The following is a 27,507-nucleotide window of genomic DNA, read 5'->3' as shown; positions in this document are numbered from 1 at the left end:
GCGTGAATAAAAGTAAAATGGAGAAACTTCGAATCGTGAAGCGGACTTGACTTTCGGCTGTCCAAACGATTCACTCACCGTTGACAAATCGCCGACATTACCGTCGCCGATACTCGGACTGACGCGTATTAAAGCGACTGCCAGAAACGCTTTGATCGGACCGAGGAGCCCCATTGTCGGCCTTACGACGAGTCACGTTCCATCGATGATGCGTCTCGAATTCGATCCACGTCCTCGTATTCTCGTTTAGAGGAACGCGTCGCCAAGAATTAATCGATTAAAATCGTCCGACAGTTGTGGAGACCTTTTCGGCGAGATACCACGTGAAATCCCAAGGATTAGCGCATAATAAAGTGCGGTAAAGGCGTGTCCCAATTTGTAGCTCCGCATACAACCGGCAATTCCTCGATCGTCGATCGTCGAACCGCGCACATACACGTATGAATCCTTTTAATAGAAACCGTTAACTGCGCTCGTTAAATTACGATAAACGAAGACCTATATAAATCATGCGTCCTTTAATCGGCGCGGATCGACGTATTTTCTCACCTTATTCCCTTACATCGCTTGAATTATATTAAGTGCTCACCGAGTAACCGAAAGATTGACGATTTAACGTTTCCAACAATGCGTCATTGATAAATTTTTTATTAAGATGATATAAGAATACAAAAAATGTCGATACTATAAGTTTAAAATTAATTTTTGCATAAATTTCATATACGCAATGATATTTTCTCAAGCGATACTTTTTGCATCATTGATAGAAGAATGGCGCGCCAACATTTCCATGCTACTGTATTTTCCATTAATCTTCATGTTCCTTTAGCGCGTTTTACATTACCGAAAGTTTTACCAACTATAAATCAACGAATATCGATCAGCAAAATCGCATCGTCGCGCGATTAAAGCAAAGAGAGTACGAGTCTTTGATCGGCACACGCGATTAAATTATTTCGCTATATTTTTACGCGGAAACATCTATATCGTAAAAATTTTTTTTTTAATTTAGACACATTTTTGTCTGAATTTTCAGATATGGGTGTTTGAAAGAAATTTCAGATAATCTGTCTTAATCATCAAAAAATTTTTTTTTTTTTTTTTTTTTTTTTTGAAAGTTGAAAAGGATGTGTCTGAAAATTCAGATAGCATTCTGTCAAAATTCAGACAATGTGTCTGCAAAAAAGCTGCAGACGCTTTGTCTGAAGTCTCAGTCAGTTTTTTTTTGCAATGTACGTCGTCCCAATCGGCGAAGAGGTCTCTTATGTAACGTCGGATTATTTGCATCGGTATCGGAAACCTCTAGCAACGACATGGATCCTTCTCTCGCGCATCGACGAATCGCCGTCTTATCCGCCTACGCACTAAGGATCGATCATGCGTACGAATCGGCCGCAAAATCTGCGCCCTCGGTGATTTTCCCTTGCGCGCGATCTACATACACGGGACTTACGCGGCGTTTTTACCGCGGGATAAAATCACCGTCGTCGTGGAGACTGAATTACGTATAAAATTTCACGGAAAATCTTCGAGTCACACCGATATATTTCGCGCCGCTGCGGAAAGGAAGCGAGTGATATATAATCAACGTTTCGCGACGCGCGTTCTCCGCCACGAAGAATTACGAGGTGTTCCGGAAGTTCCGGCTCGCTTCCTTTCGCGCAGACTGCCGTTTACTACGTTCATTCCGAGCCTATGAGTAATAGACTTTTATTTCGCTATTATTAATCTTCAATTTTACTCAATGTTTATTTTAACCAGATTTTCCAATGTGTTAAAACGGTGATCTTCATTATGATAAAATATTAATACCCCAACGATGAAATGGAAATATTGATGTCTTTTTACGCGTACTCGCGTTCTCTATACTCTTACTTCTACCGCTCATCCCGGATTTGTCGAGGATTTTTCCACCCACGCCGATGCCAACGCACTCGGCGATATCCCGAGGAAGCGGCTCGCAGCCGCGTTTTAATACCGTTCGTTTGACAAACGTCCGTGTATTTCTCTTCCTAACGCTCGTCATTAATCTCCCGACGTGGATGAAAGAATTCACGCACGAGCGAACCGTTATTGTGCGTACATATATATGCCGTAGTTGTGCGTTACTGTGCGAGAGAGCGTTTTATTCTTTCAACGCGTTCATAGAGCTCGGAGTGACATTAAAGAAGCCTCTTGATGGCGTAATAACCGACCGCAACACGCTGTTACTTGTATGGTGCATTTTATTTTATTATTAAGCGTATTCTACGATCTATTTTTAGCTTTAATATTACGATTACATGGATTACGCTGAGTGAAAAAAAAAAAAGAAAAAAAATTCCTTCGCGATGTGACGTAACACTCGAGGACTCGTAATATCGCGATGCATACGAAACACGTTGATTCCGCCGATTGATATTTTTCTTGCCGCGATATATTTATGTAATTGGATTATATTTTCGCACTGACACAACGACGGAAATCCGCGAAATCGGATTTCACCGTTGACACACGCGCTATCTTCGTGTCCGATCAGTCGATGCAATCGTAATGTATACTATTTCGCGATCATCCGCGACGAGAAGGATTCGTCGCGGGCGTTACACGCGAAATTGGCCAACGTCGGCATTCTACATGACGCACGGGAATAATCGAAATTCCGTGCTTGCGTTACACGCGTCGCAAGCCGAACGGTGACTAATGCCGCGATTCTCCTACCTCGCGTACCACCTAGGCTCGCGTGCAACCTGCATCGCTGCATATAAGTCTCGTCGCTACCCACCTCGCGTTGTCCTCCGAGCTGCGGATGTCTACCTGGCGGCGAGTAATTTTCTTCGTTAGCCGGGCCCACGATCGGCGATGACCACACGGCGTTTACGCGAAACTGTGCCACACACACTCCCGTAGATAAGATTAAAGATGAACGGGGACACACGTACACAGTCGGGAATACTATAAAACGTCGAATGGCGCGAAGGAATGTCGGATAATCCTCAATGAGGCTTGTGAAACGTTGAATTTCTAATTGTTCCTCGCAAAAAACGGCCGATATTTTTAACATTCTCTCTCTTTTACTAATGCAAATAGATATCTTTAGACATCGCAGTTTTCATTACTCGACATTTTATCCTTTCGTCCTTCGCCATATATTCAAAGAACATTTTTTTTTTTTTTATTATTAAAAAATGCCGTATTCAAAAAATATTAATTATACGCTACGAGCCGCAACGTAAGAGAACACTTGGCAAAAAAATTTTAATTATGAAATTCAATGCATTTTAATAGTTAACCATAAATATATTAGCGACAGCTCGATCGTAATTAAAATATGTAATAATCATCGCGTTTAATAACTCTCATATTTTATATTTAAATTATTCTATATACAAGGTGTCCTGAAATTAAATGTATGGCGATGCACACATGGCGTTGAGTCTCCGATAGCGAAAGAACTTTTGCCATCATAATATTCTACATCAGAGGCAACAATGTCGATTTGATTTCGCAATGCCTCGCTCGCTGTAATGCAAATAACTGTTCGTGCAGAGAATAATTCTGAAATGGAACGCGCATGATTATCGAACGTGACAATCGCGATGGCGGTAAGTGCCGTCATAGGAGTAAATATAAACAGCACTTATTGTACAATTATTAAGTATTGTTCTCCGCTGTATGCGCGCGGGGTGTGCAACGTGCATTTGACATTTTATACCGCTTCCTGATTATATTATCGTACCGAGAGAGACCCCCCCCCCTCCCCCCTCGTCGTAACGTAGGTAGCACGTTACGTTGCGTCGCACGATACCGATTACGCTCGCGCTGACGATACGTCACGGCGATCGAACAATCACGCACCGCGTAATAGTGTAGGCGTTTAATGAATATGCGGTATTCACTAATGAGCATCTCGCTTTCACTTGTATAAAACAAGATTAAATTATCATTAACGTTTGCATGGTGCATGTGGGTGTCTGTATTGTGCAGCTGCAGCTAAATTATATTCATAAAAATGTCGTGTTTTCCTTTGTTTAAAATTTTTCACCAATTCCTAATAAAAATTTGCTTTTCGGTCATAATCGCTTTTTTTCGGAACACCTTTTTAAGATTCTTTTTTTACCAAATTTGACTACCTACCGTGATCAAATAATGATACACGATGGCTTTTAGGCCAAATATAATCGCTGGATTTATCTTTTGTATACGACAATTTGATAAACGAGTGCGTAAAAATGAGCCAGGCCGTATCGCAATATTTTTATTGGTTTATTTCCGTCAAAAGAAAGTCCGAATTACATGAGCGATAAGTGTCGCGACGTCGATCGCTACGTGCTCCAGACACGAAAAGCGCAATTTACGAGTTGCGATTCATAGTAGTAACCCACCGTGTATCTGCACGAATCGAACAATGTCGGGGGTTTGGCGATATGCAAAATAGCTACAAGACTCGACAATCGGCGGGCCGAGTACGCCGAACGGTTAATGCCTTACTTACGGTACCGCGAGCGATACCTTACCGTCCGTGTACCGAATGTTATTCCGTACCGATGTTTACCGTTACACACACCGATCCTTTCGTTATTTCAGTGATAGCGAGTTTAATCGACCGAGAGATTGCGCGAATATTTTCTATTGTATCGCTCTTACATTAATGTGTGTCGAGCGTTTATCTCGATTATCTTTATTATCTGTTATCGAATCTAATAGATGCCTATTGAACAGAGCTACTGAAATGAAATGAAATATACAAAGTACACGTTACATCTATCGTACTTGATTTTATCTACGAATTTCTTAACCAACGTGAACGCAATTTTTCGGTAATTTTATTAAACGTAGAATAAATTATTATTATTATTCTTATTTATCTTTTTTTTTAATTTACAAAAATCCTAAATTTTTAATCGCTTGTTATTCAAAAATTTTTAGCTTTTTCGACATTTTACTAAACCAAAATATTGAACAGTTATTGTATGAGATACATAGAATATGTCACATCTACCGTACTTGATTTTATCTACGAATTTAAGTCAACTTAAACGCAATTCTTTGGAAATTTTATTAAACGTAGGATAAATTATTATTTTATCTTCATTTTTTAATTTACAAGAGTATCTAAACTCTCTTAATCGCTCATTAATTAGAAAACTTTAAACTTTCTCGACATTTTTCTTAACTGGATTAAATTGATAAAAAAAGTTTCCAGACACAACGAAACCTGGAATAATCTGGGTAATTTTAAAATTCACAAATTTTCCTTGACTATTTGCGATATTCATACGTCTTTACACGAGTTTTGAAGTACCATACATGCCTTTAGACACACGATTGACACGTAAAAATAATTAATTACTTAGATGTAGATTATCCAAGCTGGGTGCGTAACTTTAATTAACGTCCTGTCTGTCGGGAGCTGTTCGCGCACTTGTGCGAGACCGCAGAATCGATTAATACCATTAAAATCATTAGACGTGAAAAAGGGCGAACACGCATCTACCTGACCAGCAATGGTGCCGTTGCCGTCGGGTTGTAATACCGTTTAGCGAATGCACGTCTGCGAGCTTATACGTATATCAGTTTCTAATCTGCGACAGAACACGCAGGACGAAGGTTTCGTACAAGAATCGTGCTCACGTAACGAAGCGTGCACGTTGCCCGCGCATATAATTATGCACGCGCGCGAATACCTCGGAATTACTGCGATACGTTCGCGTGCGAATTAGATATCCTATAAGGTATCCCTTTACGCGGATAATATAAATGAGCGAATTTAGAAATAATTGCTATAACGGATATTTACGTTATACACATTCCAACTCATCGACCTTATTCCTCACGAATAGACAATCAGAGTGATTGAAATTATATTGCGCAAGCGTTAATAAAATAAATCTTTACTATGAAGACACGTTTATGAATTTTCTTGCTATAAATTTTCTTCAGTTGAGCCATGGTTTTACTTAGACAAACCATAATTTACGATAAACTTTAAGATAGAATTCTATTTATAATTTTATACATAATATATATTTTATATACATATATATATATATATATTTTTTTTTTTCTATATTATGTGACACATAAAATTACAAAAAGAATTTGATCAAAAATTATAAATCGTCTTTTTATTTTTATGTGTATTTTTTATTCCTTATAACAGAGTCCGCATAAAATATATTTATCTTTAATGTAGAGAATTAAGGATCTACAAACAACACAATTTACTTTATGATCAAATCCTTCTCAAAAAAGAAACTACGGATTGATCAAATAATACATCATCTGACATCCTTTTCAAAAGTATTCTGTACCTAGACAAGTTCGAAGAGACCGCAAAAAATTAAAAAAAAAAACAAAAACTGTCGTGTAAAGAAATGTCGCGAAGTACATGTCCCGAACACATTTTGAATCGAAGGGACCCTCCGGGCTTGGACTAATAGCACTCGAGAGGACAAGAACCACCGCGTCAAGAAGTGCGATATGCTAATGCGAATATGGTTTTCCGATCGACGACTGGTTGTTGTGACTCACCGATCCGTCCCTCATCCCTCGGCCCACGCAACCTGACCATTGACCATCCTACATCCTCCTGCCGATTCTCCTCGTGGCGTATTAAATTAAGAAGAGGCATGCGCATTTATAGCTGATTAACTTACACAGAGACACGCGCGCATTCACGTATTATAGCCGCTAACAAGACGGTCTACGTAAAATCGATGCTCCGAGTATCATCGATCGCGCTAAGAACGTTCCAGATCGACGTTATATAATACGTTCATTATGTGTGTATGCGACATCATATATGACATCGACGTCGAGAATCTTTCGCAACAGGTGTAGGCGAACGTTACATAACGTAAATACCATATCGACGATACATATAGAATATATCCATATGAAAGTTTTCTTAAATAATACTAATTTTGTTTTTTTCTGTGGAGATTTTAATTATTTAATTAATCTAATTAATTATTTCTCTTGGCTAAAAAAATTTATTAATACTTATCGAGTGTTACAAGATTTTTTTTTTCTCGCAAAATCAGTAAACTTTAGTAACAATAATGATGTCATTTTATTTCCGAAATGGGCCATTTCGTGAAAATATAAGACATTTTTATCACTTTTATGAATCTTAATACAAAATTATTGTCTCGCTCTTTTAGCATAAATTTTTTTGGTCTAAACTTATATTAAATATGTTGTACATTAAATATCTTATTTATATTAAAATACAATTAGACAATTTTCTAAGCGTATGCGCCGTTAAATGATTACCGTTAGTTCCTCGTTATTCATGCAAGAATTTTCCACGGTCATCGTACGGGTTTTTAGTTCGATGTCAAGTAATGCAACATATCGCCGGCCGAGGCTCACTATATACGTTCGATTATCGTATACTCGACAGATAACATATGTATTACAATGATATACATAACGGGAAAACGTCCAACAGTTACGAGATAAGCAAGAATCGACTGACGTTGAGTAACAAATCGAATTAAGAAATTGGAAAAATTTCTGAAGAATAAACTAAAAAAAATGATTATTATTTATAAAAAAAATGAAATATTTATTATTAATTATCTTTTTCTTCAATAAATGTTTTATTATATTATGTGCTGTGATATCAATATTTTTATTCAAAGAAGTTCAACAAATTATTTTTTTATTTCGCATTAAAACAACGTCCTTACTTAAGGAGATTATCGATCATGTTTCTCCTTTAGAGTTTCTCCGTTACAATCGTTACATTAACCATTATCTCGTTGCGAGTGTAGGTGTACGTCATCTCAACGCCTACGTCACCATCAATATCTCTTGATCTATCTTAACTTTCATTCGCAATTCCGGACAGCCGGATCAATTAGCGTAATTAACACAAGGATGGAAACTCACCGAGGCCAGGACGGTGACGAGATAACGCTGGGTCCTCTCGTAGTCGAGCGTTCGATTGACCGTGACCTGTCCCTGATGCGGCAGGTTGATACTAAAATAGCCGTATCCGTCGGCGGTGGTGATTCTGTTGCGTCCGACGCCTTCGTTGCTGCCGATCCTGCTACCGTCGCCTGGTGCGATCGAATATTCAACGATGCCGTTGACGCCGGCGTCGGCGTCGTACGCGTCTACATTCTTGAAGATCGTCGAACCGACCGGAGTGAGCTGAGAGAAAAGAAAACAAACGAGAGAATTATTTTCGATATAATACATAAATATATTATATAATTCATCCACCTGTTCTGCCTCGAGAAGAGAAGCGCGCCTGGCCAGGATAAAGAAATCATGGCTTTCCTTCGTGCTTCCAGCTGCGATGAGAAATCGCGGAACGATATATTCCGTCGCGATTCTCGCGGAATCGAGCGGGATTAAATTTATGCGGCGCGCTTTTTTTTTTACGCATTTTCAGGAGGATGCGTTGGCCGGGGTCGGGGTCAGGCATCAGAGTGATAATGATGGTAGTAGTGGTATGTACGCGAGAATCGTCGGGATTCATAATTCGAGGGGGAACAGGCCGAGTAGGTTGTTGGCAATGTGCGTGCGAGAGACGATCTATGGGGTACGGGGCGAGACCTCGTTGGGGATTACGCGAAAATAATTCAGCGGTATTCTTTTTGCAGCGGCGAAAGCCGCGTTCCCGATTAATCCGCGGAGATAAGTCGACGACTACCGGTGCGGCGCGACCGGAACGTATATTCTCGCGATTCGCTTCTCGTCGAGGCCGACTCAATAGGAGCAGATATTCGCATGCACCTTCGCTTATCTAACGGGATCAAGACTATTGCTTCAAAATACTGCGTCCGATCCGTGTACCGTCTGCCTTTTCGTAGTAGTTCCATAGTAAAGTAGAAATTATGATTACACGTGAAAAAGCGAATCTTGTACTAGCAACAAATGTTGCGATAAATTCAGCTTTATCTTGACACGGATAATACACATTTTCCAAAGATGTTCAACGTCTTTTCACTTTATTTGCAGCGAATATAATATAGAGCTGGATTTTTATATAATATTCCCTTTCTCTCTCTCTCTCTCTTGAAAGATAGAAATAGGTAATAGGTATTTCTCAAAATTAAAGATAAGCTAAACCCATAATGATATTCGCACGGAAATACTTAAAGCAGAATATTCCTGGTCATTAGCCACAACCATTATGGCGAGGAAGCCGTCGCCTCTCATTTATTTAATGTAGCTAATTTACATGAGTTTTTTGACAGTACGACGAGCGAAGATAAAAACAAAGGGAGCGGATTGCTTCCGGCGCTTTGCAATCAGTTCCGGAGAGCGATTATCACCGTTATGAGTTTCGCTTGTTCTCGCGTGTCCACCGTCGATTGTCGCGACGAAACCGGTTGCTCATTGTAGATTAATTAGCTCAAGCAAAGATCGAGCGCGAGCCGACGACGATTTCGCGATTTCGATCTTCCGCGGAACTCCCGCAATTATGTACGGCAGGTGGAGCAAAGGTTTCGTTCTCCGAGCCCCGCATGTATCTCGCCTGTAGTTTCTACGCTAAGAACGAAAGGCAAAGGCGCCATTAATTAGACGATAATCTGAAACCAGCCAGAATTACCTTCGCGGAATCGTCTCCTTTCTCGCTAAGCTTTGAAATGATCGTGGCACGATTCTCGAGTTCTACAATGGCGATTTATACTTTAATTACTTTCAACGGAATAAGAAAAAGAGAATGAATCGCGCTCTTGCTATAAAATCCAGAATATATATTCTCGTCAATTTAGCGACGTGACGAATCTATTGTACTTTCTTCGAGCACGCTAACTCGACGCGATAGAGCTTGTCGAATAATAAAAGTTCCGCATTCGACACACTTTCAATTCCTGTAAAAGCTTCCGATTAATAGAAAGCGTTACGATGTGATGCGACATTCGAAGAATATGATTGTGAGGAAAAGTAATTATTGAGACGCTTTTTGTTATTACGTCCATTGCTACTTATTGTGAGTTACGTTAATATAATTTAATTGTAACACAATGTACGCTCAAATTATCGCGCTAAGTCTCAATTATCCTTCCTCTTCTCTGTTTGAAATAATTATTGATCATACAATATTATTTCATTGTCTATACGATAATTAATCTTGCCGGAATATATTCATTTATCTTGCCGGAATATATTCATTAAACTTTCACCGCGTTAACTCTCTAGTTCTCTCTTCCGAATCTACTACATCATATTTAAACGCATAATTATAGCATTTATTATTGTATTAAATATACATTTTCAGCTGCATGTGCATATCGTACAATACGTACCGCAACTCATTATGGGGATAAATTTATACCTCCGTGACATGTATATACCGTGAATCAATTCACATCATGCCCGCATTTTCACGCCCGATATTTAATTACTCTGTTAATGCAAAACGCATTTTCCACCGCTCGTGTCCTCATTCGTTTTACTATAGATACGAAGCAATATCGGTAGAAGAAATGTGATGAGTAAAACTATTTACGCGACTTGGAAGATGATCCAGCAAAATTCTACACGTATATATATATATATATACACACTATTCAACACAGATATTCAATTAGATACGAGATAAAAATGAAAATTAGAATTCTTTCGCAACAAAAGATAGCTTACCTCCGGCACAGTGGTCTCGTAGGGAGTGTTAATGAATTTCGGTGCATTATCATTGATATCGGACACTCTCACAATCACCGGAATCGTCCGTTTCTTGTTGGTCGATTTCACCGTGCAACTCAACTGAAAAACAAAAAGGCATTCGTATAGAATAGCAGATATAAAAATTTACATCATACATACACACAGACACATTTTAATATTTAATGTTTAATCTTCATTAAAGAACTTATTAAATAAATTAATAATAAACATTGTATATATTAATAAACTGATGTTGCTTTGATAAGATATAAATAAAGTCAGTGTATGATTATATCAATCGTATCTGGATATAAATAATAAATTAATAATGAATTAGAATAATAAATTAGTAATAAATTGTCAATAAATTGATATTACTTTGATAATATAAAGATAAAATCAATACATAATTATATCAATCGTATCTGTACATAAATCAAACTAGAAGTTAACTTTTATTATTAAAAATGCCAATAAATTTAATTGAGAAAAGATCAAAAAACGCGCGTATATAAGATTATCGTTGGAATATTTACGAGTGTGATAATTTTATTACATCGATTGCACGCTTTCACCAGTATTTGTCCGCGCAACGCAATAATTAATTGACCTCGGTCGCCGAATTAATTTATTCTGAGCTCGATTATACTCCCCCCGCCTATAGATTTTTCCTAAATTGACCGAAACGCGCTGCGCATTACTGTCACGATCGAATTTACCTCTCTAGTTCTATCTCCGTTTCTTGATCTCATTAAATCTTATCCATTCCTTCGATCAATACGAACTCTTGAAATGCTCGATGCGGTGCTCCAGACCTTTCACATTCCTCGTACAATAATGTCATAAAGCGCAATATATTACATAGATATGTACTTTGGCGAATACCAAACGAGCCATCGAAGAAACGGCATCTTCCGAATCGTGAATACAGCAATCAGTAACCGTATTAATTTCTCATAATTTTATATAAGAAATATATACGAATTAATATAAATATAGGAATTAATTATACAAATATCTTCAAAAAATGGAATTTACAATTAGAAATATATGTTAGAAATAACTAGAATATTTCCTTCGTTCGTTGATGAAAATCATCTTTCGGAAAGAATATAAAAATGTTTCTCTCTCTCTCTCTCTCTCTCTCTCTCTTTCTCAATCTATTTCAGCTTTCTTCATTCTCACTTTACTAAATAATTTAATGTTAAGTCAGTTTTCCTGTACACATTCCTTACAGAAATTAATTGTAAAATTTATTTTGAAAAGAGAGATGATTTTTTTCTTTTATTCAGTATTATATTTTATAAGAAAAAACAAAAAGAGTTGCTCAACTCATTTTTTTTTTTCGTTATAAAAAGATTTTATAAAAATAAAAAATAATACTGCAATTTTCAATATTGACAATTAATAGCTGATGCAGAAAGCCACTATAGATCTAACCGTAGACTTATCTGCTTCCGCTTTAACAGCAAGTTTGTAGCTCGTGACAGCAAAGCTAATAATAGAACATTTTATAGACAACTTTTTACACAGATAATAAGATTTTCTCCGGAGAAACGAAGGAAGTTTCTTGTATCAATAAAGCGATGACATTTTCAAAGAGAGCAGCGGATACAAGCTAGAGGATTAGATGCTTAGACGTTTAATGATCACAAAAGAATTTATTTGAAAAAACCGAAAAAGATACGATTTCTTTATCGTAACTACAGCTTATAACTCTCGAAATATTAATATTCCAATAATTTGAAAAACCATTATTCGCTTATCTTCAAATATTTGTAGTTGAGTTGAGAAAGAAATATGTGATGGAATAGTATACCACTTTCTTTATTTATCTTTTTATCTCTGTATTATCTGTATCTTCATTACAAATTATCCTGCTCTATATAATTTTCATCAAAATATTATTCTTTACTCTATATAATTTGTGTTCGCTTAAAAATCTCGATAATGAAAACATTCTCTCGCGGCAATTTAGGAGAATTAGAAATCAATAATATTAAAAATGATAAAAATTTCAAACAGACCCGAAATGCAATACATAAAGAAATAAAAACTTCTGATGAGTTGTCGCAAAGTATAATAATCGGGATAGAAACAAAATTTTCACGCGTGGTAACAATCTTTTTTTTTTCGGTGACTTTCGGTGCTCATTATCAATTATCCAGATTCCTGTTGGCAACGATTTTCAATGTAGTAATTTCTCCCACGATAATTTCCGTAAGAAAATATTTTCATTGTTTATTACAAAAAAAGGTTAAGTTTTATCTCATAGAGCTCGCGAAGTAAACTTTCTCAAACGGATCAATAGGGAAGAACACGTGCGCGCGAATTGACAGCTGTATAATCAAACGTACCATGACCTATCACTTGAGCGATAGCATCCTGTACGATGACGCTCTTCCAATTTCTTACGTATGAGTCCGAAAGCAATCTCTTATGGGCGAAAGTAACAGGCTGGATTAGCGCCGTGATAAACGTCGTCGCTTTGTAACGCGTATGACGCACCCATACATTATTCAAGCCGCATAATGTACCATTAGAAACTCTAATCAAGTCTTGAATGATCTCAATCTTCGAAGGATGATGTCTTAGAAAATATACAAACGTTCGCAAAAAATTTGCCAGGAATATTATCAAGACAATATGCTCTTGTAACAGAGATTCGGACTCATTTTGCTCTTTTGTTTCGGTTTACTTATTTGTTTCACTTTTATAAATTTTGTAAAACTACAACGCAACTACATTTATTAACAAAATTTTTCTACAAATCAATTAAATCGGCGGCTCCAGTAATACTTTGCGGAAGATTAAAGTCTTTTTACCTGAAAAACCACATGCGAGAGATTTTCGTCATCTCTATCCAATGGTTCCAGAAGCTGCAATTTCTTGCCATTCAATTTAAAAAGAGGCGCCCTTCCTGGAAAGATAAGCTCCAGCATGGTCTCGTTATAAGGATCACCGGACACTGGAAGTTCTTCCGGTACGGTTCTCTGATCGATCGCTGAAAGTAAGAAAGACGGCGAAGGCGATTATCGTTGTGCATATCAATTTATCTTGTATCTAGGACGAGAAAAATGGAATTTTTAATAAATTGCAAATTTATAGAATGAGTTTTCTACTTCGACGATATTTTTCCTATTTATTTTAAACCAAGTAAGCAATGAAATATTATGACAATAAAAAATTTCAATTATTAATGAAAGAAGATTATTTTAAAAAACTAAAATTAAAACTTCTAATCAATATTAATTTCGTTTATCGTGAGAGAGAAATTCGTTTTATTAAAATATATACAAGAAATTATCAGAGGGTAATTAAATTCGTATAACCAACCAATTCTCAAGGAAATCTTTTATTGCTCGTATAATACGGCTTTCTCATGCAAAGATCAATCCGTCTACGTTCCGCGTAATGAATACTATCTTGGTGGGCTGATATCAATCTCGAGTAATATCTCATTAGTGAAAGCCAATATGGTTTAATTACAAACGTATTGTGACTGTTCTACTATTCTAACATTCTCTTCCTTTAATTTTTATCGTCGTTGTAATTACTTTCGTTTGACCGAGCTAATTAAGTTTTCTATTATACTGTCAGATGTCATTCGTTGAAACGAATTCAACGTCCTGATGCTATTACATTTAGATTAAATTAAATTTGTGCTGATAAATCTTAGTTTAATATATGTATATCCGTTTTCATTTTTTTTTTTTTTTTTTTTTAATTTATCTATTCAAAAATATCAAAATCATTGTTAATACATTTAAGGAACAACATAATTTAACTGATATGAGAATATAGTAAATCCGAGAGACGGAAGATTTTGACTCTTTATTCTCTTTAATTTTTCCGGAATAACAATTATTCCAAGATTTAATACGTTAATGTAATATATGGAATAAATTTAGTATCATTTGCTTATAATAATAAAGTCATTTCCCCGTCAAAATTAGCTTGCTTTCAGAATCACCCGCCAACAAAAATTATGTACGCATTATGTATACATGGCGGTATGTTAAGAACGAGCAAAAGATAGTTGTTCAGATCTTTGGCGTACAAGATGATTTCTCTCGCGGTGATATCAGCATTAACAGCGTGACTAGCTCGATTTCGATAATCATCGATCAGCAACTTGCCCTCTCCCTCCGCCGCTCCCCCTCTCCCACTTTCCCTATAATTTCAGCAGTTCAGAGTTGCGACATGCAATACAGTCTCGAAATTGGATCCGTTAGTTCGGGAAACAATTTACTTGTGAATGTGAAAAACGATACTTGAATAGTTGCGATCGATACAGCTGAATGCGATGTGGAACAAATCAAGAATCGGATGATATGGAGCTATAATTCGCGAAAAAAATATAATAGCTGAATATAATGGACCAGTACCAAATCTTTCCCGGACAAAATCGCGTATGTTTTATCATGTTTCAGAATAAAAATTGTCACACACAAGAACGAGTACTGAATGAGAGTATAATGATGTAAAGAAAAAACGCTAAAAAAGTAATAACGAAATGCAAGAAGTATAGCGGATCCATTACAAGGAAAATATATTTTTACCCTGATTTTCTGTCATTTATCTGTAAATTTACATTTTTTTATATCTGCAATTTTAATAAATTATATTGTATTATTCTTTGATATTGATTTCTAGAAAACATGTAAATTTTAATATTTTAAATTACAAATATAAAGAAACGAAAACCATAGTTTAAGAAAATACAAGAAATTTAAATATTTATATATATATATATATATATATACAATACATTACACATTACACTCACCATTTCCCCTGCTTTCTTCGATGTCAAGTATGATGTTCGATTGTCCTGATTCCACTTCGCATAAACCTGTAATATAAAACGTACAAAATTTATAGTTTAATATTAATTTTAATTTATCCATATTTGCGTGTCAAATTCAGTAAAATTATAAAATGTCAGTCTTTATCATTTTTATATATATATTAGAGTAAAAATTTTAGGGAGATAATAAAAAAGAGACAGAAATAATATTTTAATATACTTCGTAATATTGCAAAATAACAATTTTTTTTTATTATATTGCATAAAACGCTAAAAAAATCTGCACAAAAGGTTCTCTATTTATAAATATTACAAAGATTTTTATTATGATATGTATGTGACATTTACGTTATGATGACTCGAAAAAATTCATTGTATATAATTTTTTGTCTCTCTCTTTCGAGAGAGATCTCTCTCTCTCTCCTTTTTGTAATATATAAGCTATTATATAAGCTATTAAATTATATATATATATATATATATATATATATATATATATATATAAGAAAAATTTAATAATAAAACTGAAATGAGACGATTTAATACTTTTCTTAAACGTATTATAAATACTAATAGTGCTAATATAATATAATAGTTGAAAATAAATACATAAAATGTTTTTCACGATGACAAATTTTCTTTAAAGCATTTGTAGTTTTATCAACTAGAAAAGGCAATCAGCTGAGCAATAAATTAAATTATAACGGCTATATATTCACGGCAAGAATGCAATATCGTTTTCTGCAGCGTATTTACAAACGGAGCACTCTAATTTCGTTTACGTGCCATTAAAGCTACATAAAAAAACTGAAACGCAATTAATTTTACAATTATCAAATATCTGGTTAGCAATTTCACTCACAGTTGCAAATTGAGAATATATAATATAATATAATATAATAATAAATTTTTGTTTTTTATTTAATTTCAAATACGCTTTATTTACACAAAATCTCAATGCGATATCTGAGATATAATATAATAAAAATTGGAAAAAGAAACTATCTCCAGAAAGCCGCGGTTCAAATTTTTGTTAAAAATCATTGCTCCGAATTTATGAAAAAATCTCAGAGACTACATTCGCAAATAGTTTGTTGTAGCTGTAGCGTCACGACATCCTGTAGAAATCGATGCTCTGGCGCGAAACTTTTGTGTTTGATTTATTCTCAGAATTCCCATGCTCTCTCAGACAGATGTGAGAAGTCCGTTCGGACGGAAACGTGACGCGCAAAACGCTTACATTAAGCAAGAAGATTATAGCATTGCGAGCTCGAGGCACATTTTGACGTACGTACTCGTATATGCCAGCTGTTACGAAAGAGACCGGTCAATGGCCGATTTTTGTCACGGCATCCCGACAGACAGACGAATTGATCGAATTTGCGCGTTAATGAAAACGAAAAGCTAATTACCGATATGCTGCCATTACTTATATATTGTATATGGGCTCCTTATGTTGCAGGATGATTTATAACGTAACGTGATAGTTGTGTGTTTTATAAATTCGTCTCGCGCTTTTTCCCGACTAAATAATATCGTCACAACGATCAGACAATTAAGTAAATAAAAAAGTTTTATAGTACATTTCTTTATATAAAATTTTGTTGGATTATTCTATAATATAATGCATGTATGTAAAATATTTCAGGTTTTATTTCGTGATACTTGAAATATTTTTAATATTTATATGCATGAAATATCTCGATATGTTTAAGATTAATAATTATTTAAATTATTTAGATAAGAGAACAAAGAGAAATTTTTATAATATCAACTTTTTTTACAAAAGTTTGTATCCAAGCCAAGTTTTTTTTTTTTAGGATTATATAATTCTTTTATTAAATTTTTAATAAAAAATAAATAGAAGATTGGGCTCAATAATGATTTTTTACAAATTTAATTTTTATATTAATTATTTTAACACTATCACTTTTTTTTACCTAAATATATTCAGATCACAACGTTATATTCTACAACTCAATCGCTGCGCGCCGCGTCGAATCGGAGAGTTTTGTATATAATTTCGTGATAATGGATTTATGTAAATTATTGAAAATTTATTAAGTAAATTATAAAATAAAAAAAATATTAGAAAAAAATTAAGAGTATTTTTCTGATAACTATAAATGTATAAAGATTTGATTTTAAATAAAATTAAAATAAAATAAATAAATAATTTAAATAATATCGAGAGAAAATATAGCAAAATATTCTCTATTATATGTTCTGTTCGTTTTACTCATATAAACAGGAAAATTATCAGCTTTCTTTATAAATATTTCGTTTGAGTCATATTTACATATATATTTTTCGTATCAGTTACAATTAATGGACATCGAATTAATTAATCTAGAATTTAGAACTCGGGTAATCCAATTCACATGACCTCTTAACTCAACTCACGCGGTTTCCGCATATCGCCGTCCATATTGCCGACTCGCGCAATTTTCACGCGAGCATTCGTCATCATCCAGCCAGCTACGTATTCCTTGCTCTCATAAAGTTTCTCCCGTAAATCTCCCGGGACAGCGAGCTACTACTGGCAAACTCCGTTTATTTCTTCCCACGTAGAAAGTGATCGCGGTATTAGAAAGCGCATACTGTATAGAACGAACGGTCCATCGTGCTGATCGCTATCGGTAGTTATCGTTCTACTGAACATATTCGAATTGTTTTATAGGAGATGCAAAGGTTTGTAAGGGTGGCTGATCTATGTTCGGATCATCGATGAAAATCTCGTGGCAATTTGTGATTTCGCATGATTTGTTTTTCAGCGCGTCTGACACTCGCGTGCTGGACTTTGCCAAACCCTTGTAGACAATTGTTTAAAAGTCACGTGCAATATGGGTTACGTACTCTAGAATCTAACAACCTATCATTATAATGACAGCCGGTTGTATACAATCCAAGCATGTCGTGGGAACAGATACTAAAAGCCAAAGTCGATACCTCTGCGACGAAAACTTGGTTTTCAGCGCCGAATCCATTACCGTGAGAAGATTGTATTTTGGTGTATCTATCGGAAAAAGTTTTGCAATACCTGAATTGTTATAAAGTCGTGTATCACTTCTCACGTAAAAAGAAAATAACCTAATACTTACATATAAGATATCGACTACATAAAGTTAATAACGTTATACATATATATATATATATATAACGTTTAGAAAAATAAATATAAATAAATTAAATTAAATTAAATTAAATTAATAAAAATAAATTTATTCAAACCGATATTTTTCGCATAGAAAAATACGGGAAATATACTTTTGTTAATTTGTAAATACTTTTTTCAAATTACCAAACGTTAAACACCATCTTCGGTGAATCATGTTTCTCCGTTTCAACCCTCACCTTAAAACAACCGCACCTATATCTCCCGTCTATAAACACGCGAATTATCGCGTCGGAATGTATTATGTATGTTTTATCCCCAATCCATTCTAAAGCCATTCTCTTGTGCATGCGGTTTATGTTGGTTGCAGCTTCCATTGAGCTTATCAATCCCCCTCGTGAAGCACGAATCTCCATAAAGCGTCAATGCACTTAGAATATTCTTCTTTCACTTTACGATCGTAAAATGGAGATAAAAAAAGAAGAGGGAACAACAATTTATATTATTCATATTTTTCATGGCATAAAAAAGAAGGATATTATGTCGAGTATTTTCCAAGACATGGAAACGCTTAATAAGACTTAATAACGTTAACGATGGTAAATCGGAAGAAGCATGAATAACTCGTATAAATAACTTCGTTGTTATCTCGCGAGCAACATGCTCCGGAAAATAAAAGAACTACCGAAGAGAAGAACTTATACTTCCGCACGTGTCATCGATTCCCGAACGCTTCGCGTTTATGCCCGGCGACGACAATAAAGTACACGGCTTACCCATCGGCCGTGACATAAGTAATTGACAATCAGCTGAGATAGATTTACGCGTGTGGGAAACCGCGCGAATTCAACCATGACTTTTACGGCGCGAGTTGTACTAATTTTATTCCACTCTCTTGCCGACCGAGAGAGAACGTCTCTCTTTAAATCGACGCATCTCTGAAAAAATTTTAAAGGCAACTTTGCAATTCTCTCATTAAGGTCTTGATTTTGGCAACGGAATAATGCAACAGAGCAATTTATGATCCCATTAATTAATATACTCACCAACTTTGGCGTGAGCGTTCCCAAGATGTAAAATCACGCATAGCAAACACCAGAACCAGTGGGTCATTGTTTTTGCCTGCAAAAAGAGAAGGTCACATAATTAATATCTAAAATTGAACCTATAATATTATTAATATTTCAATGCATATATAATCGGACAGAAATTATGAAGTAAATTATGAAAGATCGCGAGAAGACCCTCCCGTAATCAATCGCATCTGGCGAGATCTATATTCACCAAAGAGATCATCATATTCATAAGTCACGCTCTCCTGACTGCTCACGGCGATCCTTGGTGACTTTTAAGTAGCAGCTACTTTACTGAAATTTCTTGAAATACAAGATGAACTTTCCATCACGAGCTGCCATTTAATTCGTGATGCATCAATAATATCCCATTCCCTTTATGTTAGTGACAGATAATCTCATTGTTTCTTAAACACACACAAGCGTCGTGTATACTTTGGTAACTTTAAACGTATGTTCAAGAAATACTTCCATTAGATTCAACTTTTCTCTCGCATTAATTTCTTTTCGCAATGTCAGCCATTTCTAATTCTTGTATAATTTGAACAAATCAAAATAGAAGATTTTGAAGATAATTCAATAATATTTCTCGTAATAAATAAAGTATGCTTTTGGGATATTTTACATCTTCGACGAGTCACAAGATATGTTTGCTAAAACTTTTGGATATGTGACATCTATGCACATTTCAGTTTTGGGTTAATTAGCACAAAGGAAACTTAACTGGCAGATAAAGCCGTGCGAAATGTCAAAAGCTTAATAGGAGCGCATTCTCTTTCACGTGAGAAGACACCGGGAGGATCTCACGAGGGAAATAGAATCGATAGCGCAAGCGGCTCTGTGAGGTCTTATGCTAATGCACCGTTGATGCACCGTGCGTAAATAAGACTATGCGTCAGCGCGAATAAAATGCCGAACAAAACAATGTTATCAGTCTCGCGTGATCTCTCGGGCACCCCCGTTGGGTCCGCGTTTGCTTGATACCGTATAGATTCTGCCGGTGATTTCTCTCACCCGAACACGCGCGTGCGAGTGCGACGGTTCTCTCATCAACGCGCGTGAAGTACGATCGACCTTGCGAGAGAGATGCGTAATCTATGCGTATAAAGATTCGCGCGTGAAACAATCAACCGCGATCTTTAAAGGAAGAAACTGTATTGCCACTATCTTTTTATCTGGTTATAAATTATTCAAAGTGTTTTCTCTCACACAGAGCATTATATGCAAGCTGACTACATTGATAACAGTCTGCATTTTACGGGCATTGAAAGACTTTCCTATTGAGAGACAATCGTTACATATATTTCGTAATATGACATAAGGAAGATAACGCGCTTTCGCTAGATAACGTGTACGATTTCTAATAGACAAAAATCGAAAATCGTAATGGAGGAAATTGTACAAGCCTCTATAGTTCCGCATTCAGCCGAGAACTTCGCGCGTGTTTGCGAATTACGTTATATCGTGTAGGCACTTCGCGTTTAAATTAGACTATCGCCTGTAGCGTCGTTCGTGCAACTGTCTCGCATGTACGAAAGTCTCCCGACAATCACGCACTCCGTTATTTTTGATCTCGTGCTAGACTATTTTTGTCCGCCTCTTGTCTTCATTGATTTTCGATTTTAGACTTTCGCGTAAAAAAAAAAAAAAAAAAAAAAAACCCTATGTAAGTAAAACTTTGAACAATATTATAAACTGAAATAAATTAAAATCTGATAGCTAGATTTTGACTGAGAAAATTTAAAACACTAAAATTCTCGAGTAATCGCTTTAAAACAATATTTGAGTCATCTTTAAAAACGCTAACCTAAACAGCGAGAAAGGTAAGGCAGAAGCGCGCTATTCATCGATCCCCATACATAGGTATACATCGTGGCGGATGTATTCGGAATTTTTTTTCTCTCGTGGTTACAAAGTTCCCTTTCGAAATGCGGTTACGAACGACGAGATCGCGCACAATATCCTCTCGAGAGTCAAAGAGGACGCCGTAATTGATGTAACGAGCAGTCGCTCCATTCACCGTACCAGGATAAGCACACGCCAAGAGGCGTCCGATTTCGCGGTTTATAGCACAAAATTTATGACGAAATCCTTTACATTCGATAATTCGAGCTCGGTTTAATGTAAATAATATTTACATGCCTCGGCTTGGTTATTATTCGCGCGACGACACTCGAATATAAAAGTAATGGCGCGTCGAGCTTCTTTTTTTAATGCGATTGCGATCAGTATTGAAAAATTATATGCTATAATAAGATAATTAATGATAAGATAATTTATTAACTTTTATAATATGTAACTAACATACATATATCGCAATGATAGATACCGAATCGCATACTTCGCGTAATTTATTCATTTAATCAAAGAAAATCGAAGTAACAAACTCAAATTATTGCTTTATTGTAATCTTTATATAGATAATAACTATTTTTCTATCAAAATTTAAAATATTTTATTCAATGCTTTATTGTTCGACACACTTTTCAAATTTATTTCGGATAAAGGACTTAAAGAAGAGGATGCATTGGATATATATGGTGATTAGAAACAAGAAGACAGCTTGTAGTTGTATAAAATCCGCTAATTATATTTTCTAATTATGTTATAATTTATAATTCAATACATTGTATTTAATATATAGCATTCAGCATCATAATATTACGCTGTTATAAAAATTATAATAAAATAATATAAAAAAATCTTACTGAATACTGTATTAAAGTGAAACATTTGAAAGCATATCTTATACATATAAAGAAAGAAACATTTGAAATATCTTGCAAGGCCGTCTTTACAATAGTACCTTGTCGGTGCGAAGACTTATGAGAATGATAGATTGTGTTAAATGGGAAATTTTCCAACGCGCTCTGCCGTAATTCTTGCGAATTGCATAATTAATATCGCGGGGGTTGTAACGCATTAATGAACGAGACAAGAACGCAATTCATTTTCTTGTAATTTATCTATGGCGTTGAATATGTTACGAAGTGATCCGAGATGTAGCAACGTATTAATTATAAATTATAATTTTCGAATTTATCTGTAAATTGCTTTTTATTTGAAATCATCCAGTAAAATAAATTACAAAAAAATATATTTAAAGTAAATCATTGTAGCGTTTGTAAATTCCGACTGTAATTGCTCATAATCGTGATTAATATGATAGATAGAATTATCTCCGAAAAATATTTGAAAATAATAGATTTACGAAAAATTGATTGTGTGTGTGTGTGAGAGAGAGAGAGGCGTGTCGTTTTTTTTTTTTTCAAGAAACCAGAAGTGGTACATATCGACAGTACGTCGATATACGTACTTTACACGGATTTATGTGTTGTAAAGTTTAAGAGCGTGATCTTTTCGAAGTAAGTCGGGTCACGCGAGAACCAAAGGAAAGTTTCTATCCGAATAAGAGTCTTACTCGTACACAGCTCTCTGTATTCTAACGTTTACTTTTTCTATCTTGGGGGCGTATCGGATTCAATATCAAGATCGGACTGTATCTGACGTGACATTAATTTCGATTATGCAGCACATTAATTACGATTTGCACTCTACAAGCTATTGTCCCGACTTCCTTGATTATAATCGCTAAAATATGGGATTTCCATGAAAGTTTCCCTTTAAATGCAACGACCTGATCGTAATATTGTATAAATATTTATTTGCTTGAGATATTGCCTCTACCTATTATTTATTTCCTTTTTACAAGATAATCGGAAGACTTAAATCATGAATTTATAAGCGGAAAAATCAGGAAATATCTATAGATGCTTATTTTAAGTTTGCATATTCGATATTATATATAATCCGAATTCTATGTTTCCCTTGCGAAAGCGTACGGTTTACTTTTAGTTACAAACTATTCAAAAGAATCCGTAAATTAAATGCTTATTATATAAATCATCATGTTCTTGAAAATTATATCTTAATTAGAGAGCAATTAATTTATTATTACGATCTTAGATCTGCTGCTAGGTAGCGTAAAAAAAAAACGGCTGTTAAATAGATATATGTAACACATCGATAATGTTCCTGGAAATATCATATCATCAAAGTCAGCATACGGTTCAGGAATTACACGCTGACGCTCACCCGTCACGTATTTCCACAACGGCTGAATTACTCGACTTTCCGCTATCTGCCTTATTAATCGCGAAAGTACAGTCGTGTCTCAGTCCAGCTCTATCTAAGTCGGAAGTAAATCGGTACCCACGGTAAAACATTGTGAAACACCGGTGGTCGTTTCTAAGATGTCGTGCGACTCGACACCGTACATACATAAGTGCAGTAGAGATACTAGGAAATATATAGGATATACTAGTTCTGGATTACTAGTAGAATAAAATTTAATATTTTTGTTCGGAAGAATGCCAAACGTATGACAAAATATTTAACGAGTATGAATATTATAAAAAATAAAATTTTTACATAATTTTTATTGATTTAATTACTGTAACATCTTTTACTTTCGCTTAAATTTTAAATAATTTGAATGATCCACAACTGGAATCACCCTGGTAAGGATTAATTTTCAAAATGCTATATCGTTTTCTCGAGAGGTGTTATTATATAATAAAAATAGTAAAATATATGATTCGCACTTGCATATTACAATGTAAATAATAAAATTATAAGTATTAAGTGATTTATTTATAATTCTAGTGTTTAGCTTCAAACGTATAAAGTCGATATTGTTTTAATCCAATCAAAATCATTTATGAACATAAATCGTATACAATTTTGCAAAAATCAGTGATTTTATCAAGATCTATTACATGCATAATCTTCCATCAAATTGACAAGATAATTCGATATCTGATCGAGAGTTAAATTGATCATCCGGTGATTATACAATATTGTGTTTATGCTACGAGACAGTGCAAATGTAATGTGTTGTTCGCTTTACGAGACAATAATTAAACCGCTGGTACAGTGATTGCACACAACTTTGCAACGCAAATGGCTAACGTAATCCTAATGGCTAACGTATCACACTCCAACGTCCAACCCGCGTATGCGTATGTTAGAAGGATGCACCTGCTCTTCGAGCCTTCGAGCTGCTACTCCTCTTCCGTTTTGAATACATTTGCTTCGAGCAGGAATTAAAAGCCGAATGAGAAGGAAATAATAAAACTAACCGACATTCGTATGCTAACGAAGCGAAAAACAAAAACGCAAAATTAAATCTCTCTCTTTAATTTATTCCGTTAATTAAAATATATAATTTTTGGTTCCAATGCATTTTTTTTTAAAGTAATTTTGAAATATGATTTTTCGCTTCACAGAAATCGAGTCACTCGTTAATTTCTAAAACAATAAAGAGTTTTTCAATGAAATCGGCAATTGGATTAAAATTAAAATGTTAGTTGCGCAACATATTTCTTTTTAATTATTATTATATTTACTTAGCCATATTCACATATCTGATAGGAAAATTTTGATTCGCATTGTTTGCAAATATATCTATAAATTATTGACATTTACGCGCTTTATATGAATGATAACTATATTTTTATATGTACTAAACAAAGTAAATAAAAAAGTATTCAATACCATCTAGCTTACAACTTTGCTGTGCAAAAAAAAAAATGTGTACACTTAAAAATAGATTGCCACCGGTTTATTATGTTTTCTGATTCACAGAAACGGTAACAATGTGTCTTCCGTGGAAACGAAAACTACGACAATGGAAGCACACCATACGCGTTGTTTTTACTCTCATACGGATACGAACGAAACGTTTTTCATTGTTAATCCCCGGTTATAAAGAACGATCGCCGCGAGAATGCAATGTGCATGCCGGTTCCCTAGGAGCGGCGGGGTAGGGAGGTACGGTATTTCTGAATTAAAACGGTGTCCCTGACAGGGAGAAGGGGAGAGAACCCAAGGCGGAGCCTATACTTATCGTCTCCCGACGTGGATTATTGCGCACGAATGTCGTGCCTTCTAAGCTGTTGCGTGCCCGCTCGCCGAGATGCATCGCTTTGTGCTCCGCTATTAAAAGTGGCCAAGTTAATAAACTACACTCGTTGAAGACACAAACGCTCATGTATGCGCGCGAGAGACAAGATTCCCGTCTTTATTGTCCACGTTGCGTTCTCCCCGAGCTCTGCACCTACGTCCGCGATGAGATAATGGCCAACTTACGCGTGCCGTAATGCAATTAATTAAGAATATGCCACGCCAAACTTAGAGCACGCCCGATTCATCATTATTCGGATATAATAAAGAATTGTGTGTATAAAGAAGATTTTATTTTCTTTATATAATTAAGTATGGATGGATATATATATATTGGATGTTAAAAATATAATTTTTAATTCAAATGTGTAGAATCGTCGCATCTCTCGCACTTTACGATCACAAATAAATATCTCGCTCCTTTGGAAATGCCGCGAAATCCGTCGATTGTTCTATCAATTCCTCGATACCGGCTATCACGAAGATGAGACGGCCAATATGAACCGAGAAGGACATTCTCCGATTATTTATTGTTCATTAGAATGCGGCTTGGGCGTTTTGAAAGCTGTCCCGCCGCCAACCGAGGAATCAGCTGCCGCGATCGAGATGCGGATAAGATTCGCGCACACCGCCTACAATTTATAAAATCCCTCTCGCTTCTCAAGTCCGAAGCCTCGCGGAACACTCGTGCTGTACTGTATGTGCGCGTGTAAAAAGAGACTCACGGATGAAAGAGAAGGAAGAGAAAAGAGAGATGATACACTCGCGCGAATCCGAAAGCGAAATCTCGCGCGTTATCGATCACTTTCGATTTCGCTCTCCCGATATTTCCAGATTTTTTTTTTTTATTATTAACCGATCCTAGTCTATTAGATAAATTCTATAGAGCCATCGTCACGCATTTCATCTCACTCGTTTTTTTTTGTTTTTTTTTTAAAGAATTCGATCGCATTCGAGTCCCGCGAGAGAAATTTTGTTCATCTTTCACTCGGATACTATAACCGATCCTATGGAAGCAAACAAGAATATATACGTTTGAATAGAACCTCGGGAGGGAAGAGAGTAGAACAAATTTATTCAAAATCTAGAACAGATCTCCTGAGAGTACATTATTGATCACGGCAAATTCTCTTTTGCAATATAGCGCGAAGAAAAAAATTTGTAGTCTGTCAAATTCTTATCCAACCGTCGTCACGCAAATAGATTTTATAATCTCACATCGAATAAAATAGATTAATCATTATATCGAGAACGGATGAAATGTTTTATGCACGATAGGCAATTAACAACAGTACATTACAATGGACAGCAGTATAAAATAGGGAAGCGTTATGTACGGAGATGAAACAGGTGTAGATATCGATCGATGATCTACGATCATTGTAAAGCTTTTCTATAATTATAGCGTGACTTCGTGGATCATAATTAAATCAGCGCCAGTGATTTATGATATTACCACTAGAGAAGAAAGCAAAAGATGCGGATCACTCTCAATTAGTATCCGTCGACGATCATTTATCAGTGAAACGAGGAGAAAGCAATTTTGCGTTCTGTCGGCACTCATCATCCATCCGGAAAATCGAAGAGAAGAGAGGGGATATTATTAATAATATTTCCAGGAAGGAAAGTTCATCCACATTTCGTACGGCGAAAAAAATGATAATAATAATAGTAGCGTACGCGATTAATATTGGCTACATGATAGATTCATCCTGATTACGATACACAGATTATACATAATATATACGGGAATTATATACGAAAAAAATGGAAAGTTTTGATTATACGCCACTTGTTCAGCAAATCTCAACGAGATTTCGGAGCAACGTGTAATAAAATAACGTCGTTGTAAATGAAGTAATTTTTGCACATTCACGTACAGTTTCCAAAAAAAGTGACAATTAAATAAATAAATGTTCACTCTAAAATATTTA

The 27,507-nt window shown here is 35.4% G+C and overlaps 2 protein-coding genes across 5 annotated transcripts in view; one reads left to right on the top strand and one right to left on the bottom strand.

Annotated features, from left to right (window-relative positions):
• The window catches only part of Cad99c (cadherin 99C), a 100,249-nt gene that overhangs the window by 14,611 nt on the left and 58,131 nt on the right, over positions 1 to 27,507 (bottom strand). Inside the window, exons 2-6 of one of the 4 annotated variants that reach the window (XM_070293648.1) lie at positions 19,583 to 19,658; positions 15,401 to 15,466; positions 13,437 to 13,615; positions 10,588 to 10,710; positions 7,879 to 8,142 (exon numbers count right to left, since the gene is read on the bottom strand). In XM_070293648.1, coding sequence (XP_070149749.1) covers positions 7,879 to 8,142; positions 10,588 to 10,710; positions 13,437 to 13,615; positions 15,401 to 15,466; positions 19,583 to 19,658 — 708 coding nt within the window. Of the gene's footprint in view, positions 1 to 78; positions 3,075 to 7,878; positions 8,143 to 10,587; positions 10,711 to 13,436; positions 13,616 to 15,400; positions 15,467 to 19,582; positions 19,659 to 27,507 lie in introns of those variants that run through there. The other 3 variants (XM_070293650.1, XM_070293651.1, XM_070293649.1) reach the window with 3 other exon arrangements.
• Positions 1 to 27,507, top strand: part of LOC138932095 (uncharacterized protein C15orf61 homolog) — an 81,750-nt gene that overhangs the window by 15,145 nt on the left and 39,098 nt on the right. The gene's annotated exons all lie outside the window — the stretch shown is intronic.

Source organism: Polyergus mexicanus, unplaced genomic scaffold (genome assembly GCF_030449975.1).
Source record: "Polyergus mexicanus isolate NDT 795.1 unplaced genomic scaffold, iyPolMexi1.0 SCAF_3, whole genome shotgun sequence".
Lineage (NCBI taxonomy): Eukaryota > Metazoa > Arthropoda > Insecta > Hymenoptera > Formicidae > Polyergus > Polyergus mexicanus.
Note: the sequence above shows the minus strand (reverse complement) of the source record. Positions and strands in the feature narration are given on the sequence as shown.